This window comes from Pongo abelii, chromosome 18 (assembly GCF_028885655.2).
Source record: "Pongo abelii isolate AG06213 chromosome 18, NHGRI_mPonAbe1-v2.0_pri, whole genome shotgun sequence".
NCBI classification, from domain to species: domain Eukaryota; kingdom Metazoa; phylum Chordata; class Mammalia; order Primates; family Hominidae; genus Pongo; species Pongo abelii.
The window spans coordinates 83,392,241-83,413,489 of NC_072003.2; the positions used below are offsets into that span (position 1 = coordinate 83,392,241).

Consider the following 21,249-nt stretch of genomic DNA (forward strand, 5'->3'; position numbering starts at 1 on the left):
TACAGAGTTTCTCTCTCGTTGCCCAGGCCAGAGTACAATGGCGTGAACTCAGCTCAGTGCAACCTCTGTTTCCCGGGTTAAAGCGATTATTCCACCTCAGCCTCCTGAGTAACTGGGATTACAGGCATGCACCACCACACCCGGCTAATTTTTGTGTTTTTAGTAGAGACGGGTTTTCACCCTGTTGGCCAGGCTGGTCTTGAACTCCTGACCTCAGGTGTTCCACCCGTCTCGGTCTCCCAAAGTGCTGGGATTACAGGCGTGAGCCACTGTGCCCAGCCCAAAGATTTTCTTTAACTCAATAATGAGAATCAGTAAGATGTTGGAACTGGCTCAAAGGAGAATTGAAAGAACTTGTGCACTAATACATAGGTAAATAGCAATTCCAAAATCAATTGGTGAATAAACGCATGAATGGTCACTCTCCCAGGGCAACAACCAATTGCCCCGTGGAGAGTGCCAGACAAAATTCCTGTGCATTTCTGTGGAAGAGATAAAGACGGGGTCTTGTTGTGTTGCCAAGGCTGGAGTACAGTGGCACAGTCATTACTCACTGCAGCGTCAACCTCCCAGACCCAAGTGATCTTCCCACCTCAGCCTTCCAAGTAGCTGGGAACACAGGTGGGTGCCACCACTCTGGGCTAATTTTTTTTTTTTTTTTTTTTTTTTTTTGGTAGAGACAGGGTTTCCCTATGTTGCTTAGACTAGTCTCAAATTCCTGGGCTCAAGCAATCATCTCCCACCTTGGCCTGTCAAAGTGCTGGGATTACAGGCATAAGCCACCATGCCCAGCCAGAAGAGAACTCTTTGAATTATTAGAAATGGTCTTTATCCACAGAGTTTTAAAAGTTACTCCAGGGAGGGTAGGAGTGGGGTTAGGGTTGAAACATTACCTCATAGGTACAATTTTCAATATGTGGGTGACGGGTACACTAGAAACTCAACCCCCACTATGACATACCCGTGTAACAAACAGGCACAAGTACCCTCTGAATCTGAAATAAAAATAATAAAACATAAAACCCAACTTTCTGTCCTCTGCTTCCCTCCTTTAACAAGCTCTCAAATCCATCTTTCAAATAAATAAATGTTGGAAAACAAAATAAAGTAGCTCCTGAATAAGGAAAGACTTAGATAAACTAGAAAAAATAGTAAACTTGGAAAAACAAGAAACCCAAGAGTCGTTTTTGCCCACTTCAAAGATTTTCAGTATTCTTTCTAACAGTGCCCTTTGCATCCTTATTTATTATTATCTAATGTATCTGTTCTGTGAGACAGTGGTTAGCTAATTTCTCATACTAAATTGTGTTTTGTCATTAAATCTTTGTGTTTCTAATGGTTTTCCTTTCTATATTTTTAGCCATGTTGTTTGATGCGTATAGACTTTTGTTACAGTATTTTTGTTATATAATGGTACGTAGTTGATATGCAAAATTTAGGGAGTAAAGTATAAAGAAAACTCAAATCGCTTCTAATTCCCACTATCCCTAACCACTGGTAATATTTTAGCCTTTTTTTATGTGTATTTCTTAAATTTATAATCTGTGTACAAAAATCTATTTCCTGCTCTTTTACCTAATATTTTAACATTTTCCCTATGTTATTAAAACTGTTCAAAAGCATCATTTTAAATATTTTAACGTACTTATTTTTCCTCTTTTGTTAGGTATATTAGATTATTTCCAAGTTTTTGCTATTATGAGTAATAGGTAGTTAATACCTTGTGGCAAACATAGTTGTCCATATTTTGCACTATTTCTTGAGGATAATTTATCAGAGTTGGGGAATTACTGGGTTAAAGAATCTGAGCAGTTTATGGCCCTTGATATATAGCAAAATGGCTATATAAGATGGCTGTAAGCATCGAAGTCCCCATAGCTATATCCTGTGTCAGTACATGAAGATTTAATAATGGCACGTCTTTGTTACAACTTTATGCCTTTTATCATTATATTCCTACCTTTCTTGGGCAATACTTTCTCATTTAAATTCTAACTTGATAGTGATATTGCACCTTATGCTGTTCGATCACAGTTGGTTACTGAATCTTTACACAGGCTTTTCTTTATAAGTCCTTTGTGCTGTTTTGGTTTAGATGTGCTTCTGATGGACCTTGTTTAATCAGATCTAGGATTGTGTCTTTATACAAGGGAATTCGGGCTGCCTTTTTTATTATGGTTGTTTTATTCGGTCTGACTGTTGTGTTTTATTCCCTTTTTTTATGCTTTCTTCATCTCTTTTACATTTTACCTTTTGGTGGTCTGCCCTGTTTATATCAGGGATTATGATTTGGAATGTACAATTCCTAGTTTTCACTTTATTACTTTAAAAAATACATTATTATTAAGATTCTTAATCCTATTTTTATACTTAGCTAATAAACACTTTCTCTTCCCTTTGGGAATAAAAATAATTTTTAAGATTTTAGGCTTTTTTTTCCCTATGCTTTATTGACTTAATCCAATATAGTTGAAATTAAACCATTAGTGGTTATTGTTTTTATTTCCTAACCTCTGTAACCTGAATGTTTAATTTGAGTGATCACTGTTACTTCTTGTCACAACTTCCCCATATGAAGAACTCTCTCTAATTCAAGCCCAAGTGACTTAGGACAAATTCTTAAGCATTGTTTGCAGAAAAGGTGCTCATCTGGTAAAATTTCAGAAATTTGCAGGTTTCTGGAGATCTCCCAGTTGTTCTACAAATGAGTAACTTGTCCACTGGATGCAAAATTTCTCCACCTGAGCCTTTCCCTGTGGAGTCTGTGGAGCTGGTCCCTTGTCTGAGGCAAGCTCAGTCCCCCCACCATTATGTAATATACCCATGTAACAAATAGGCACATGTACCCCCGTGTCAAATCTGGGATTGCATCTTTACGTGGGGGAATGTAGGCTGCTTTTCAATTGTGGAGGAGAAATCAGGAAAAGCTTCATTTTTTACTCCCTGGAAAATAACTTGTCTTCTTTGGAATTCAGCTAACCAGTAACAGTTACTGATCACTGACCACATCTTCAGTCACTGGTCTGGGTGCTTTTAACACACTTCAGCCCATTTTTCTGCTGATCACTTCTAGCAGCCTTTTTCTTTGTGTTTAAATATTTTACCAAGTTATGTCTTCGTGTCCACTTTTGGCCATTCATGTGTCTGGAGTCTGTTCATCACTGGATCATGTGTGGTTTTGGTCATTGCTATTTATCCAGCTGCGGGAACCTGCCAGGCTGTAAGAACCTGACATACTTTTGGCCATGTACTCCGTCAGGGTCTGTCCCCAGCAGGCCCTGGTCTGGCCGTCGGCTCGGGGGGTGGGTCGCCCACCTTCACCACGCCTTAGCTGTCTTGTGATGTGCCACTCCTCCTCCTCTGTTTCTCAGTCTGTCTGTCAGCCGTGTTTCCCATTGTGCAATTATTGCTAATTAATTCCCAGTCAGAGTGATGGATGGTCTAATTTGCTTTCCTTGAGAGCCCTGTTTTTCCTTGCCTTGCCAGGGACTGGAGAGAAGTCCAAGGTGCCTGGGGCAGGTGGCTTGGGAAGGCAGGGTCTTGGCAGAGGAGGCCAGGAGAGCAGGGCAGGGTTTGGGAGACCCAGGATCCCCCAACACAGCATCATTTTCATCATCCCATCCTTGAGCAACGTGGATAAGCAGAGCCTTCTCCCTTCTGCTGTGAAGTCTTTGCAACCCAAAGCATCTCCACTGGATCCAAAAGCCTTGAGAAATGTCCTTGCAGAATCTCAGGACAGAGGTGGAAATTCTGTTCCACACCACGGAGCAAAACTTGGAGAAAACTCTCTTTTTCGTCTTTTCCCCAGAGTTCCGCCAAGACTCCCTCTGTGATTCCCCCCAGGCTCGTCTCTGGCTGCCTCCTTTTGATTACTAAGCCCCGCGTAGTTTCCTCCCTTGAGCTGCTTTTGATTCCATTTTGTCGTTTTCCTTAGTAGCAGCCTGGAGATCCAGGAGCCCTAGGAATCCTTGTTGGAGGAGGAAAGAGGGAGGGAAGGTTGTGGATTCTTCTTGCCTGATCATTATCCTTGTCACAGCAACAACAAAACCACCCGTCACTATCACTGCCACCATCACCGTCATCTATATTGTAGCACCTACTGTTGATTGAGTCTTTGCTGTGTGGCAGGCCCTGTGCAGAGCATTTTATACATATGTTGTCTAATCTTTACTACAACCTTGTAAGATAGATACTTCAGTGACCGCATTATACTCGGGGAGGTCACAGAGCTAGTAAGTGGTGAAGCCAGAGTTCAAATTTGGTCTCTAAATCTCTAGCCTCTGCATTGGAAACGCTGCAGGCTCTAAGACTGGACCCTAGGAGGCCGTGGGGTCCTCCCTTCCCTTTGCAAAGCAAATTCACCAGCACCAGCTTTCCCCCGACTCCTGTGCTAGACCCCACCTCCAATTTCCCTCCCACCCCTTTCCCCTCAGTGCCTCTTCTCTTCCCTCCACAGGTATATGAGGGCGGGAGCAACGTGGACCAGTTTGTGACCCGCTTCCTCCTGAAGGAGACGGCCAATCAGATCCAGTCGCTGCTGAGCTCAGTGGAGAGTGCGGTGGAGGCCATCGAGGAACAGACCAGCCAGCTCCGGTGAGTCTCTGAGACCCTGCAGGGTCCCATGGAGGGGGTATGCCGTGCACGCACACGTGCCCACCTGCTGCTTGGTGGGGGTGTCTGTGTACCTAAGAGCTGGGTGACCTTGGGCAAGTTGCCACAGCTCTCTGTGCCTTTGGTGCTCCACTATGTAATATAGGCACAATTATATACCTAAAACCTCAGCCATTGCAAGGATTGAATGAGATGGTAAATGCTCAGGAGAATGCCTGGTGTACATATTTATTAACACAGTGAAGACACCATTTCCCAGACTCTAATTTGTTTTGCCACATCCACATACTACTTATTGTTTATGCAGAACTATTCTGTTGTTTGGCCCACGTTTTATTTTTATATATTTATTTTTATTTTAGACAAAAAGTCTCGCTGTGTCGCCCAGGAGTGCAGTGGCGTGATTTTGGCTCACTACAACCTCTCCCTCCCTGGGTTCAAGCAATTCTCATGCCTCAGCCTCCTGAGTAGCTGGGAATGCAGGTGTGTAACACCATGCCTGGCTGATTTTTGTATTTTTAGTAGAGACGGGGTTTTGTCATGTTGGCCAGGCTGGTCTTGAACTCCTGGCCTCATGTGATCCACCTGCCTTAGCCTCCCAAAGTGCTGGGATTACAGGTGTGAGCCACCGCAGCTAGCCTATTTTCTCTTTCTCTCTCATTCGTTCTTTTTTCTTTTTTTATTTTCTTTTTCTTTTTTCTTTTTTTTTTTTTTTTTTTTTTGAGACCGAGTCTTGCTCTGTCACCCAGGCTGGAGTGCAGTGGCGAGATCTCAGCTCACTGCAACCTCCGCCTCCCAGGTCAAGCGATTCTCCTGCCTCAACCTCCCTCAGCCTCCCTAGTAGCTGGGATTACAGGTGCCTGCCATCACACACCTACCTAGCTAATTTTTGTGTTTTTAGTAGAGATGGGGTTTCATTATGTTGGCCAGGCTGGTCTTGAGGGTGATCCACCCATCTCGGCCTCCAGGTGCTGGGATTGCAGGCTTAAGCCATGGAGCCCGGCCTTATTTTATTTTTCGACACAGGATCTCGCTGTGTCCCCAAGGCTGGAGTACAGTGGCACCATTGTGGCTCACTGCAATCTCCAACTCAGGTTCAAGCACTTCTCCCACCTCAGCCTCCCAAGGAGCTGGGACTACAGGCACATAGTCCCACCCACACCCAGCTATTTTTTTTTTTTTTTTTTTAGAGATGGGGTCTCGCCATGTTGGCCAGGCTGTTCTCAAACTCCTGGTCTCAGCAATCTTGCTGTCTCAGTCTCCCAAAGGGCTGGGATTACAGGCAGGAGCCACTGCACCCCAGCCCACTTTTGAAAATTAGAAAGCAGTTTAGGAAGTGGCATATGGTTATAACTGCACTCTCAGCATCACAGGCCGTAAGTGAAGTAACTGTAAAAATAAGCACCCGTCATTGCTCACGATCCAGCTTGAATCCTGAGGCTTGCCACCTCTCTGTTAAAAAGAGAAACTGGGAAATCAGAGAGGTGTTGAAGACAGTGGTAGCAAGTTGAGACTTTCTCAGGAGGACTGAAAGAGACGTGAAAGCGGAGTGGTTTTCTCACAATATTTGGTCTTGTGTTAGGCCTTGTTTGTGTGCTTGGAACCATAGGAATGCATCTGGGGTCCCCTCCTAGGTGGTGGATGCTATGTTAGCGCTGTGACCTGGTATTTAGAGAGGAGCGGCATTCTCCTGGCTCAGCAGTCCCAGCCCCCTGGGGACCACGAGCACCCCCCACCCCCGTTTGCTGTTTCAAGTTGAGACAAACCCCTCTTTGCTCAGTTCTTCTCAGAACAGCTGATGTGCTTGACACAGAAGAAAAAGAGAAAATGCAAACAGATGAGGGAAACAGCCAAGTGTCGGCACCCAAGCTCGATTGAGCCCTCAATTTTCCAGGCAGAGAGGTACCTGAGGACCAGGATGTTGGTTTGCTGGGGGACTGGGGTTTGATCGTGTGTTTCTTCGTGGTTGAAGAGCTGGTCCTGATCAGACATGATTGTGAAGGTAACTCGGAGACACTCTTTCCCAGTGAGTTTGATCTGAGCATTTGCTGCTGAATCACCTGGGAAAATTAAAATACAGATTCCCGGGCTCCTGGCCATACTCACTGGCTAGAATCCCTGGACGGGAGCCCAGAACACTGTACATGTGGTCAGTCTTGTGATTCTTGGGTGCCCTAGAATTAGCAGTCATCGCTGTAAAAAAAGCTGACACTAAGATTTCCTTGGTTTTCCTGTTACTATCTTGATGAAAAACTTGCTGTTTTTCTCCTGCCGCAGAACAGATAGCATGGCTGCGCGGTTTTCAGGGCTGACTTCCCGCCCTGGGCCAGCTCCATCACACGTCGGCAGTTACGCCCACCTGCCGCCATGGTGGGACCTTACTTGGGGATGTTGTCAGACGGGGTAGCTTGTCGTGATTACCTCTGTTCCACGCATGTCCCTCCCTCGAAGTTCCCCAAATCTCAGCTAGTTTGGCTCTAGGCTGTGGGTCCCTGAGGACTATCCTGTTTCCCAGCCCCAGGACAGTCTCCCAGGATGTCACCTCTAGCACAAGCTACTGGCTCAGACCCCACCACCCAGGAGCCCTGAGCAACCCATCATGGTCTGAGGGACACGTTTAATTTCCTGCTGGTTTATAGAGAAGCCGTGATTGACACCATAAAGACTCTGCCAGCCTCTCCCCTCCCAAGGCGGGAGTCGAGTTTGCTCCCTCCGCACGGGGGAGAGCCTGGCTGAGTGTTCAAGGTTCACAAGAGACAGATTCTAGAATGCACCAAGACCGTGATGCACAAAGACCAAGGGGGTGTTGGGGCCGTGCACAGGGGCACTCTGTGTGTCTTTTGTGGGGAGTGTCTGTGTTTCTGTATGTCTGCCGGGAGCTTTTCAGCATCCTTTTGCATGGGAGGATTTGGTCATTCACTGAGCATTTTTTGAGTCCCTACTATGTGCTGGACACAGTGCAAGGTGAGCAGTGTGCGTGTGTGTGTGTGTGTCTGTGTCTGTCTGCCTGTGGCTAGCTGTGCCCGTCAGGGCACGCAGGGGTGTGTATGCACATGAGTATGCACAGGAGAGGGGTGTCCAGGGCCAGATGGGGCCAGTCCCAGGTCAGGATCACAGTTTCTGTCCTGCTACATCCCGACTGTCAATGTCTCTTTAGGTCTCACTTTTATGTGTATGTGTTGGAGGGGGGTCTTGAAACCAGGTCCCCCATCCCAGAGGGCACCAAACATTAAATGGGCTTATTATGAGGGAGGGAGGGGGACTTGGTCACTCCACAGCTTGGGCTCTACAGGTGCCCGAAAGCTTTGAGCTGTTAGGGTGGGGTTGGGCACCTGACTCAGCCTCACCCTGGAACTGAATCTCTTGGGGAAAAGTCCTGGGCCGTGGGGTCCTAGAATGGAGCTGAATTCAAATCCCAGCTCTGCCCAGCTACCTGCATGACCCTGGCTGAGTCACCTGCTTTAAGAACCTCATTTCCTCCTCTGTCAAAACAAAGGCCATGATGCAAGTTCTGTGCATGTGTGAGCCCACTGTCGGTGCTTAAAAATGCCTGTTGAAGCTGCTGGAAGTGGTAAGGGCCCTGAAGCCACCGTCATAGTCTGTGTGTATTCCCATCCAAACTGCAGACAGAACCACAGCAAACCCAGCCACAGCGTGGCACAGACCTGGTATGGAAGCCCCACTCCCGCCTCTGCCCCCAACCACAAGCTCATGGCTATGGAACAAGGCAAGAGCCTTCCATCTGGTGAGAGAAAGTGGGGGCCCTGGTGGGGGTACTGGCCAGGGGTCCCGAGGAGTTCTGAGAGTCCTCTGACAGGGACTGGGGAGATGAGCAAGTCTGACACCCCTGGAGGGGCTGGGTGTTTCCAGCTTCCCCCCGAAGCCCTCGCCCTGCCCACCACTGAAGTCTGTGTGTCTCCACCACTGAAGTCTGTGTGTCTCTTTCTCTACCGCAGCCACTGAGGATGCAAAGGAAGAGGGTCTGGAAGCCCAGATCAGCCGCTTGGCAGAGCTGATTGGGAGGCTGGAGAGCAAAGTAAGCCCTGGCCTGACCCCCGCCTCTGCTCCTTCCAACCCCTGAGGGAGTGCAGAGTTAGGCCTGGAGTTCAGGACAAAAGTCTGGGCTGCAGAGGAGCCAGGGAACCATGAAAAAGACATCCCCCAGGTGGGGCGTGGAGCTGCCGAGGACGAAGCTAAGGATCAAACCCCGGGGGATGCTCGTGGTGTTCAGGCCCAAGGAGGGGGCACCTGGGGAGAGAGTGTCGGGGGGTCGGGTGGGCCGGCAGGCAGCAGGAGCAGCTCCAGGAGCAGAGGGTGGTCAGCAGGGTCCCGTGTTGCAAGGCCCTAGCTTCAAGGAGACTTTGCTCTGAAGTGGCTGGTGCAGGTATTGGCAAAAAGGCAGCCCCAGGACAAGAGAGAGACATGATGATTCCGGAGAGTTTCGAAACAAGGAAGGAAGTGACCAGCAGTAGCAAATGTATTAAGTGTGATATGGGACGTCCACAGGTGATAGAAAATGGCACAGCCCTTACAGAAAACATTTTCAGAGAATGTTTCATGACTTGGGATAGAGTGCTCACAATATGACCATTTGGTGGAAAGAAAAGTTTGTCTTAGGGCCTACAGACAGATGGGCTCAGGTATCAGTCAGAATTCTGGTTGTGCCACTTCATAGCTGTGTGACCCTGGGCCAGGGACTCGTCCTCTCTGAGGCTCAGATTCCTCCTCTGATCATCAAGAAGATAACCTGGAGCATGGGACCCCACCCTCATAGGGGTGTCGTTAGGATGAACCAAAATGATGTCTCTGGTTTAGCACAGGGCCGGGTGCTGTAGCTTGCATTTAATATTAGCAATGTTAGCAATTATTATGAGGCATTCTCTTACCCAAACCTATCCACATGCACACACCACACCCGTATACCCACATAAGCCAAGGTAACTGAGCTCTCAGAACCCTGGGATTGAGGCGGTTTTATGTTTCTCCTACTTTTGTGTATTTTTTTTTTTACACCCTTTGTAAAGGGTGTTGCTACTTTTAGTTTGGGGGTTCTGAGGAATTCATGGGGGCAGGAACAAGGGGCTCCCCACACGGAGGGAGACAGAGGCTGACGTGGAACGAAGTCCGAGGGAGGAAGCTCAAACTTCCCTCCTGCAGGGATGAGGCTGAGGTGGCGTTACCCCCTTCCTGAAGCCAGCTGCGGGAGCGGCTCGGAGGGGACCCCGTGGCCCGGTTGTCATAACAACTCAGCGGGCGCCTCGGGAGGGAGACTCTTTGAAGCTTATTTTTAGAGCACCGTCGCCCTAACAACCAGGCTGGCTGGTAACCACGGAGTACCTGGGCGTCCTGGAGACGGGGTGGGACCAGGTCCTCCTCCCCAGCCTCTAATTGGCCCGGGCGGTCAGCAGGGGCCAATCCGGGCCTGGCTTCAGGCCCCGCCCTTCACAGGCCAACCTGAGCTGCCTGTGGGCTGGAAGGATGGAGACTCTAGGGGCCGCTGGCTGGGAGAAGAATGGGGCAGATACGGGGGCCACAGTGCCTCTCCTCATCGTCCTATGGCTCTTCCAGCCCCAGCCCTGCACGACTCCTCACGTATGCTTGTAAAACCGTGGAAACAGACTTGTTCCTGCCAGGCACACCTTCACCACTTACCAAGGCGTGTTCATGCTGTGTGCCCCCAGAAGGCAATACCCTTGCCAGGATCAGCTACTACAGAGTCCAGTGCAAAATGAGTGTGCAAGGTCCCTTGCTCAAACATTTAGAATGTCACGGTGGTGACTGCACAGACTCATCCACCTGCTGCTGTTTTCCTTATTAGCCAGTGTGCTTTACCTGTGCCCTGTGTAACCCCATAGATGGTCTGTCCTCATTGAGGATGGACAGAGATAGCCACAGAAGAGGTGGTTAGTGGGGTGCCCAAGCCAGAGGAAGCAGCAGCATGAGCCTGTGCATCAGGTAGAGACACTGGGTTCAGACCCAAGCTCTGACTGACACATGTCTTCGTGCCTTCAGAGCTGGGGTTCTCTGCCGTGACATAGTGACTGTTGATCATCTGTGAGGGCTCGGCCCTGTGTAGCCACCAGGCATGGGTGAACAGAGCAGATGTGGTTCCTGGAGACTGAAACTTACAGTGGGGCAGCACCTTCCCTGGGGAGTCTGGAAGATTGTGTATTTGTAAACCAGAGCCTGGGGAAGGCCAGAGAGAACAGGCCACCCCATTAGATCCCTGAGGTGCTGGGGGTTATGATTTGGGGTGAATTGTAAGTTACAGGGACTCTAAGGGCTGTTGCTCATCATTGTGGCAAACCCCAGCATCTTGGACTCAGGCCTCTGGAGTCCTCATTGCTGCTTCTCTCAAGCCATCCTCACCCCAGCAACATGTTTTAGGCCCCCCTTAGGCCCTCTGCAGTGGATCACCTGGGCTTCTCTGCCTCCCATTGCCCGCAGATGCCAGGGCCAGAGGGAGTCTCTGCCACTTCCTAGGGTTGGTCTCCCAGCCCTGTGCAACAGGGCCGGGTCCCTGGGAGCTCCCAGTAGCCCCAGGGATCCCAGAGCTCCTGGCCCTGGGGCGGAGTAGGGCTCTGGGTCTAGCATCACTGTGTGCTGGATTGTTTCAGGCACTGTGGTTCGACCTGCAGCAACGCCTGTCAGATGAAGACGGCACCACCACGGTGAGGCCCCTTCCCACCTCTCTCCTGGGACCACATCCCTGCCCACGCCAGGACTGCCAAGATCCAAGTGGCTCAATGCCCCTGACCCCCCTCTCCCTGCTTGGACCACCATGAGGGGAGATGTAGCCCAGCACTTGGCCCCCAGACCCTGCCCTGGCCCAGCAGCCACCCCACTGACTCCAGGGGTATTTCTTGAGGCTCCCTGGACCTTTTTTTTTTTTCTTCTCTTTTTTTTTTTTTGAGATGGAGTCTCACTCTATCTCCCAGGCTGGAGTGCAGTGGTGCGATGTCAGCTTACTGCAACCTCTGCCTCCCGGGCTGAAGTGATTCTCCTGCCTCAGCCTCCTGAGTAGCTGAGATTACAGGTGCGTGCCACCATGCCTGGCTCATTTTTTTTGTATTTTTAGTAGAGACCAACAGGGTTTCACCATGTTGGTCAGGCTGGTCTCGAACTCCTGACCTCATGATCCGCCCACCTTGGCCTCCTAAAGTGCTGAGATTACAGGCGTGAGCCACCGCACCTGGCCCAGAGGTTCCTGGACTTTGATCCAAAAAAAGTTTGGCCTAGAGCAAAGTGGTCAGCCAGACAGTGATGTGAAAATGCTGAGTCCATCAACTATGAGTTTTTCTTGTCAGTGGATGTGCTGTGTCTCCAGGCCCTGGAGGCTGTGCAGGCGGCTATGGACATGGGTGGGGCCTCTGTAAACAACCTCGTCTGTTTTCCCCATTTGTGGGGGCTACTTCTGCCCTGGGCTCTTGAGGTTCTAGTCCTTTCTTAGCCCATTTTTAGTCTATTCTTATACATTCATGGGTAAGAATGAAAAGTGGGGGAGGGTTATTTTATTTTGACCAAGGAAGGGAGGTCATGGGGGCCGGATGGGGTGTTTAGGGAGAAGGCCTTGCATGGAGCCCCACACTGACTCCTGCTGTGACCCGGCAGCACCTACAGCTGGTCCGGCAGGAGATGGCCGTGTGCCCCGAGCAACTGAGCGAGTTTCTGGACTCTCTGCGCCAGTATCTGCGGGAGACCACTGGAGCGAGGAACTGCTTCCAGTGAGTGAGCTGTCGAGGCGTGGGTGGGATGGTGGCAGGGAGCTCTGCCTGGCAGTGGAGGAACAGGGTAGGACTAGGCTTACCCCTAAGTACGAGTCGCACCCCAGGGACACACATAGCTGGGTGCACAAGAACTGGGTTCAGGTCTGTACTGAGATTCCTCCCAGCCATGCACATGTGGCGGGCGCCTTCATCTCTCTGGTATCAGCTGACTCATCTGTAAAGGGGGGCCACCCACAGGACTCCTTGCTGGGGTGATCATGAATGCATATATAATCAAGTGCGTGAAACTCAAGTGTGAAGGGCTCCAGCTGGGCCTGGTGTGCTCCGCGCGCTCAGTCAGCCTCAGCTGTTGCTCTCGCAGGAGTTGCTGCACACTTAACACCAGGCCCAGAATGTAGCATGTGCTCGGTTAACCACCGAGGAAGGAAAGGGGAGTCGGTGAGGCTGAAGGGAAATGCCGCAGCAATGTAGTCGCCATTCGTCCCCTCCTTCCCACGATGTGCCGAGATGTCCAGGGCGGGGCAAGCGGCCTTACCTTTAAATTCCCGTTCATCCCCCCAGGCTGCTGTAGCTCCTTGGTAAAGCTAAGCCACGTGGCCATGGCCAGAGCGGAGGGGTCTGTAGAAGACAACAGCCCTTTGTTCTTGCTGGTAGTGGCCCCCCGCCCCCCATTTCTATACCAAGGCTGTGCCCAACTCCCTCCCTTTCTAGGGCTTTCTTCCATCCCCAGAGCACACATTCATTCACCCCATTGCCTGGGGGCACGGCTGTGAACCAGGCGGGCCAAGTCTTAGCACAGGGTCTTCGGGAGGGGTCTTCTTGGGCCCCCTGTGCACTGAGGCGTAAGTGACAACAGCCTGACCTGTAGTAGGGGAGGAGCAGCCTGGGCAGGAGTGTGGCTGTTGCCAAGACCTGGGGTGGCCACAAGGGACCATGCTTGAGTAAGTAGCCAGGATGGTGTCCTCCCCTCCAGGAGGACAGACTGCACAGGAGCAGGGGCCAGACTTGATCTTTTTCCATTACATGAGTAAGTGGGAGGCCTCAGGGTGAAGTAGGGCCACCCCGATGCACTGCGGAGAGGAGGCAAGGTGGTCCTAGAGGCTCTGGTTTGTTGAGTTGGAGACGGCAAGCCTGGAGAGCCTGGTGAGATTTCACTTGCCAGGCACGGTGCACCTAAAGCTGCATGGAGGTGTGTCTGCCCCAAGACGGAATCCAGCCCGGCCCCCTCCTTCCAGGATGAGCACTGTTGCCCCTCACCCCCAGCTCTTGGCCCCCCTTTATGGTCACTTGGGGCTTCCTCATTGTAGTGCACTTGCAGAGAGGATTCTGGGGTGGCATAGACTATCTGCGCCTTTAAAATGAGGTGAGTGCTGTCCCCTGGGTCCCATAGAGCAACTGGGGACTTGCCTGCAGCCCCTTCCTCTGTGGCCCAACACCCCCTCCCCTCCGCCTCCTTTGGTCAGGTCAGGTACAGTGCAGTGGGGTTGTTGCAAGGATTAAATGAGAGGACAAGTAGAAGGAAGATGCTTTGATTTGTAAAGATAAGGTTTTATTTTTTGAGACCAAATCTCAAAAGAGGAGTGTGAGTGGAGTAGTGGAAGCTCAGCTCACTGCCGCCTCCCCCCAGAGGGTTTAAGTGAGTCTCATGCCTCAGTGTCCTGCATCGCTGGGATTACAGTCATGTGCCACCAGGCCCAGCAAGTTTTTGTATTTATTTTTTTTAAGAGACAGTGTTTTGCCATGTTGGCTAGGCTGGTCTTGAACTCCTGGCCTCAAGTAATCTTCCCAAAGTTCTGGGATTACAGGCGTGAACCATCACATCTAGCCAACTGGTTTTGTTTAAATAAACGTTCACACTTTAACATGACATTTCAGCTGGGCACAGTGACTGAAGTTTGCAATCCTGGCACTTTGGGAAGCCACAGCGAGAAGGCTGCCTGAGCCCGGGAGTTCAAGACCAGCATGGGGAACATAGCAAGGCCCCATCTCTACTAGGACATTTTTTGAATTAGGCCGAGTGGTGAACACCTCTAGTCCCAGCTACTTGGAAGGCTGAAGTGATTGCGCCACTGCACTCCAGCCTGGGCAACAGAGTGAGGCCCTGTCTCAAAAGAAAAACTATTTGCATTGATTCTATTTAACAAATAGCTATTGGCCACTATAAGAAGCCAGGCCTTATTCCCTGTGGTGGGGTCACCCTGTCGCGTCTCAATGGAGGTCAAGACAGGAAGAAACGTTGAAGGCAGCCGTTGTGTATAGTGGTGGGCCTCAGGCCACCCCAGGGGAGCAGCACTGAGGTGGCCTCGGTTGAGCTCCAGCCTCCCCCTGCCCCCAATCTCCTTTTGCAGCATCACTGCCATGAGGCTCTTGGACGGCTTCACCTTTGTCATCTATGAGTTCTGGGACACAGAGGAGGCATGGAAGAGGTGAGATGCTGGGTCCCCACAGCAGGTGAGGGGACAGAGGGAAGGGTGGGGACTGTCTTCCTGGAGCCAGGCATCCTTGGAGGGGAGGGTAATGCTGAGTCCAGTGAGCAGATTCCCAAGGCATCTACCCCCTGGCATGCTTTCCTCAGTAAACCCCGGTGGAAGGCAGAGGCAGGAGCTCTTGGGGGGTAGTGAGAGCCCCCACCACACTCAGCTGGGCTCTCCTGCTTTCCCCAGGGTTGCTTCTGTGCCCCTAGAGCAGCTTGTCCTCCTGGAACACCCCTGGGGGGTGAGGCACTGCCTTCTTTACCACCCTGTAGAGTTGAGGGCCTGACCTAGAAGGTAACTCAGTCCCCATGTGATCAATTGTTCCAGCAACTAACCTCCCCTCCAGCTGCGTGCCTGGTACTAGGGAGGGAGATGGGGTAGGGTGTCATCAGCTCTGATGGGCTTTAGGCCTTTGTCCTCTGCTCAGAGCACATCTGGGACAGGTTCTTCCACACTCTGGGTGGAGACTATTTCTGATGCGCCAGACCCCACAGGCAGGAAGCCAGGCCGGAAGCGGGGCCTAGGGGTAGCCCATGCCCCCATCTCCTGCTTCCCTGGTAAACACTCAGTTTGCAGACAAACTCAGGACCCCAGTGGGAACAGGGGCTGTCAGAAGTGAGGGTATCCCTTCCCTGTCTGTACTTCAGTGACTCATAAAACGAGGGACTAAAACCCTTTGCAGCTTCTGTGTTGTCATGGGTCACAGCCAGAGGATGGCCCCACTCTTCCTCCTAGGGTAAAGGGGGAGGTAGAGGCTCTGGGCACTGAAGAAGGGGATCCCGCTGCCCATATATGGCTCACAGGGAAAAGAGAAGCTCACTGCCCACCCCAGAGTCAGCCTCCCTGGGCACTCCCTCACCTTCCCACAAAGGCTCTGAGTCCACAGACCCCCCCCCCCCCGTGCTGATTGATAAGCTCCCCATTTTGGGCAGAGCTAGGATTAACAGGGGATCCACACGTGGAGCTCCACTCCTGCCATCCCTGACTAACGCGTATCCCTGTGTCACAGGCACCTGCAAAGCCCTGTGTGTAAGGCTTTCCGGCACGTCAAGGTGGATACACTGAGCCAGCCTGAGGCCCTCTCTAGGATCTCGGTGCCAGGTAGGGGGCGAAGGCTTGGAACCGCAGTGGCCACCTGACTGGAGAGAAGGGCAAGAGCCTAGAGGCTGCCCCCTATCTCCCGGGGACTTGCCTGCTTGCTGTGGGCCCACTGTGAGCTCCTGACACCAATGCCAGGCTCCAGGCTCAGAGCCAGCCCTGAGGTGGCCCCACATACAGGTATGCCGGCCAGAGCTTGCACCAGAGCACCCCCTCCACGGCCCCCTACTTCCAAGCCAGACTGAATTTCCCAGGTGTGTGGTTTGCACCGGGGTGACTAGCAAGGACTCAAAGCCATCCCCCCACCTGCCCTTCAAGACGACCACCACCAGCTACGAGGCTGCCCACGTTGGCAATCCTCTCTCTAACGTGTCTCTCTCCTCCTAGCTGCTTGGTGCACGGTGGGACAAGACTGACAGCCTCCCAGAGGCCCGTGGAGGAGCCCACCAGCCCTTCTGCTTGTGAAGGAAATCCCCTGTTTTCTAGAAACTTTGGTGCAGAAGCTTCTTTTCAATCCATCCTCCACAAGAAGGTGTGTCCCTGCTGTGAAGTGAAGGAGGCCTCCCCTGCCCCAACCTGAGAAGGCAAAGCAGTGTCTGCGCTGCCAGGTCCTGGTGAAGCCCAAGGTTGTGGGTGAAGGGGGCAGCTTCCTGGAGCCAGCACCCCTGCCTCCTGGCCTCTCCCCCAACCCTCACACGGCCACGCATGACCCACACTCACCACGCCCTGCCCTCTTCCGTGACATTCTTCTACCTGGTAGGAGTCGTGACCCTGTAGTGCCCAAGCTAGCCAGGCAGCCGCCACTGTGCCCAGGCGCCAAATAAACCCTGGTTGGGAAGGGCTGTGTGCTCTGTGTCTGTTTCCTGGTTGACAACAGCAGGGGGCCAGGGAACCTTCGAGTGCTCCCAGCCTCAGTTTTCCGAACCCTAAAATGGTGGTGGTCACTCTATGTGGTATTTGGTAACTAGGCTCATGCCTATTCAGGAGCTCAGCACCACACCTACCCTCAGGTCAGTAATTCAAAGGACTGGGCACACCTGTCAGTCACAGTCAGGGTAGATGACAGACAAAATCCAGCAAAGAAAGAGGCTCCCGGAGTGGGGGCCAGGCACAGGGCTACCAGTAAAGGCCCATAGCACTGAACCCTCCCAGCTTCAGCGGATAGAGCATCACCAATCAGGGATGTAGTCCCGAGTCTTACTGGGGTTCAGTGACGCATACACGGCTGACACCTCATGGCTCAACACCCCACCATAAATCACATGGTTGGCACAGACCACGCAGTGTGGCCCAACACAGACGCTCTCACCAGGCAGGACGCTCCAGGGACGGGTGAATACTTCCTGGCACAGCTGTGCATTAGCCATTCAACACAGCAGGAGACCCCACCTATGAACTGGAAATCATGTCTTAAGTCTTATTCTGGAAGCTTTGTAACTTCTTCCTATTTCTCAGTCCTGGTTAGCAGCAAAGAAGTCAGTCACTCACAGCCCAGTGCAGTGGCTCAACCTGTCATCCCAGCACTTTGGGAGGCCGAGGCCGGTGGAACACCTGAGGTCAAGAGTTTCAAACCATCCTGGCCAACACGGTGAAACCTCGTCTCTACTAAAAATTAGCCGGGTATGATGGTTCACGCCTGTAATCCCAGCCACTTGGGAGGCTGAGGCAGGAGAATAACTTGAACCCAGGAGGTGGAGGTTGCAGGGAGCCGAGATCACACAACTGCACCCTAGGCAACAGAGTGAGACTGTCTCAAAACAAATCACACACAAAAGTTCAAAGGACAAAGAGAGTGGTGGGTCTCTCTCCTAAAACAGGGCAGAGCCAAGACCATCACAGGCCGGGGCACAGCGGGGAGCCCTAGGGGGGAAGGGGCAGGACCCAGAATGGGCACCTTTCTACCTCCTGCGCAGAGCCTGGAGGGCTGGCCAGCGCCACATGTGGTTATTAACACTCGCCACCCAGCGAGGTCCCTGCCCACACTGTCCAGCCCCCTGTGGTTTCCAGGAGCTTTGAAGCCCTGTTCCCAGGGCAGGTCCCTCCCCCTTGGGTCCTGCCACCTCCTTGCGGGGTGTGATGCCCGCCACTGCAAAACCGGCAAAACACGACATGAGCTTGTAAGAAAAGAAAAGGGGTTCAAGAACCATCTATATGTCTCCAAGCTGAATGTCCCTATACCAGCCTCTCAGGACCTGTTTTCTCACCTGTAAAGTGGGGAAAAGACCCCTCCCTTGAAGGATCAGGGGCTTCACTGCCTGGCACACGAGAATGCCACTTACAGGCTCCTCCTGCCCCACCCACAAGGCTGGTACATTCCAACCAGCTCAGCTATTTTAAGAACAACATTCTCAAGGGCTAAGGCTTTCCGGGGTACAACTGAGGAACCTCCTTTAGCCGGCCCTGTTCCCCTCCCACATGTCACATCTGCCCAGCCCTCCATGGGGGGTGATATCTCTGCTGATTGCAGCCCATGTGCACTGAAAGCCTTCGGGGGACCCCTCAGAACCTGAGTGGCTGGGGATGAGCTGTCACAAGAACATGTTTCAAGCCTAAAAGCTCTAAGAGCTCCCACTTAATTCACACTTCAGAGCCTGGCACAGTCAGGCACTTGGCAGGCCCATCTCCCTCCATGCTCCCTATGCTGTCCTGCTCTTGGCGGGGGGTGAGATGGAGACAGACAGGGCAAGCAACTCACCAGAGGTCACACAGCAAGTAAGTGGCTCAAGTCAGATCCAAACCCAGAGTTCTGTGCCTAACCCCTGCGCCACACAGCATCAACCCACGAGGAAGAACGGCTTCAGATTAACCCATTAAGATCAGAATCAGGTTCCTCCAAATGCTAATGGCGAAGTACCGTATCCCGTAGAAGTACCGTATCCCAGCAATTCCACGTCTAGGGATATACTCTACCTGAAATGGAAAAAGGCATCCAAACACTTACTTAGCCCACGTACTCATAACAGCACTATTCACAATAGCCACAAGGTAGAAACTATCCAAATATTCATCAGCCAATAAAGGCATAAACAAATGCGGTCTCTCCAAACAGTTTATCATTCTGTCATCAACAGGAGTGAAGGACTGGGCTGTCGGTGACTCGAAAACCCCACACTGAGTAAAGGCAGGCAGACACAACAGACGGCATCTAATATTCCACTTACATGAAACATCCAGAATAAGCAAATCCACGTAGACAGAAAGCACAGAGTGGCTGCCTCTAGGATGGGGAAGAGGAAAAGGGGAGGGACGGCTAATGCGCAGGGGGCTTTCCTTGGGATGGAATGTTCTAGAACTAGAGGGAAGTAATGGTGACGTAGCATTGCAAATGTACTAAAGGCCACTGAATCCTATGCTTTAAGATGGTTAGTTTTACGCTATGTGAGTTGCATTTCAATGTTTAAGAATCTCAAATCACTCTCAAAAACAGTTCACCATCTGTACTTAGCCGGTAGAGCTGCATACTCACCAGGCCCGGTTCAAAACCTGCCACTTGTCCCTAGGAAGCATCTGTGGGTGGGCAACTCCTCCTGAGGCGCTTAGGGCCAGCAGTGCCCTGGACTGGGCCCCTGAGCCAAGGGAAAGAGGTCTCCTCTGCAGCCTACCATGCTCAGAGCGGGAGCACAGGGCATTTGCACTATGAAGCATCACCGGGTCATGTTCAAAGCTGTCACTTCTGACTCTCCACACTGACACACCGCTGTCACCCTTGGCCAGATGCTGCAACAGGACACACTCTGTGTCGAGGGCTTTGCAAGGACCTCAGCTCAGACTCACAGCCATCCTGGGAGGGAGAGGCTGTCCACAGCTTCATTTCAGAAAAGGACAAAAAGGTCTGAACTGGAAGGCTGGAAAACATCCAGAGGAAGCGTGCAGAGCCCGAGGAGAGCGCTGGCAGGGATTTCCTGCAGTCACCATCCTAGGAACAGGTTTTGCCGAGGCCACATAGCTGGTAAGTGGCAGGCAGAGTCAAGTCATCTGCCAGCCCCAGAGCCCGTGTGCTGGAAGCCCTACACACTGTCACCTGGCCCCTGAGGACATCTGGCTGGAAGGTGAGATCCCAGCTTCTACCACTGTGATTGCATGAGCTGTGTCCTTGCGTTGTGATAATTTGCATCCAGTCATGGGAGGATCACATCGACCTGTCATAGAATCGAGATAGAAGCCTTTGTCCTGAGTAGTGATAGTCAGTCACCCCTTAAAAACCCCCACTATCACCTCTTAGCATTGAGTGCCAGTGCACTTGCCTCCTGAGCTGCTTTCCTGCTTTGGGATGAGTCCTCACCTCGTCGTACTTCCCTTTTCCCTTTTTCCCTTGGCTCCCAGGAAACTCAGGTGCCCCTTTGCCAATCACGACCTTGGTCTTCTGGGAATAAAACTACATTGCTTGGGTCTCCATTGTGTGTGAGGTATCCCATCAGCTACTCTGGATCCATCATCGTCTTTAATCCTCACAAGAGACCTGCTTTGTACAGAGTAAGCCTGTTCCATTTTGCTGGTAGGGAAACTGATTCTGCAAAAAGGTTCACACACTTCCCAAGGCTTTGAGATAGCAAATGGCAAACCCAGTGTTCAAGACCAATGGTCCAACTCCAAAGCCACTTCACACGCAGCCTTCTTTGATGGCATAACCGTCACCCCGCCACACTTTGATATCTCAGGACTCTCCATAAATAGCACAGCCCCAGCCTTCCTGGCCAGGGTTACAGAGCCCTTTAGGAAGCAGGCGGGTATAAATAAGAAATGAATGACTATTCAGCCTCACCTCTCACTCCAGGGTGATAAATTCTCCATTACAGCAATCTGGGCTCAGTGCAGTGGCTCACGCCTGTAATTACAACAGTTTGGGAGGCCAGGAGTTCGTGACCAGCCTGGGCAAACATAGTAAGACCCTGACTCTATTAAAAAAAAATACACAAAAATTAGCTGGGCACAGTGGTGCATGCCTGTGGTCCCAGCTACTCAGGGGGCTGAGGCAGGAGGATTACTTGAGCCTGGGAGTTGGAGGCTGCAGTGAGCAGTGATAGTGCCACTGCACTGTAGCCTCAGTAACACAGTGAGACGCTCTTCCAAAAAACAACAACAACAAAAGGCCTAGCATAGTGGCTCACACCTGTAATCCCAGTACTTTGGGAGGCTGAGGCAGGTAGATCACCTGAGGTCAAGAGTTCAAGACCAGCCTGGCCAACATGGCAAAACCCCGTCTCTACTAAAAATACAAAAATTACCCAGGCATGGTGGCAGGTGTCTGTAATCCCAGGCTGAGTCAGGAGAATTGCTTGAATCCAGGAGGGGGAGGTTGCAGTGAGCTGAGATCGTACCACTGCACTCCAGCCTGGAGA

The 21,249-nt window shown here is 51.5% G+C and overlaps 1 protein-coding gene across 5 annotated transcripts in view; it reads left to right on the forward strand.

The window, feature by feature from the left end:
* Nucleotides 1-16,750, forward strand: part of NECAB2 (N-terminal EF-hand calcium binding protein 2) — a 35,570-nt gene extending 18,820 nt beyond the window's left edge. For 3 of the 5 annotated variants that reach the window (XM_054534201.1, XM_054534199.1, XM_054534200.1), the window contains 7 exons: nucleotides 4,457-4,593; nucleotides 8,238-8,356; nucleotides 8,568-8,647; nucleotides 11,229-11,282; nucleotides 12,223-12,335; nucleotides 14,687-14,764; nucleotides 16,298-16,750. In XM_054534201.1, coding sequence (XP_054390176.1) covers nucleotides 4,457-4,593; nucleotides 8,238-8,356; nucleotides 8,568-8,647; nucleotides 11,229-11,282; nucleotides 12,223-12,335; nucleotides 14,687-14,764; nucleotides 16,298-16,490 — 774 coding nt within the window. In that variant the 3' untranslated portion in view covers nucleotides 16,491-16,750. Of the gene's footprint in view, nucleotides 1-4,456; nucleotides 4,594-8,237; nucleotides 8,357-8,567; nucleotides 8,648-11,228; nucleotides 11,283-12,222; nucleotides 12,336-14,686; nucleotides 14,765-15,821; nucleotides 15,914-16,297 lie in introns of all 5 variants that reach the window. The other 2 variants (XM_024233684.2, XM_054534202.1) reach the window with 1 other exon arrangement.
* The last annotated feature ends 4,499 nt before the right edge of the window (nucleotides 16,751-21,249 follow it).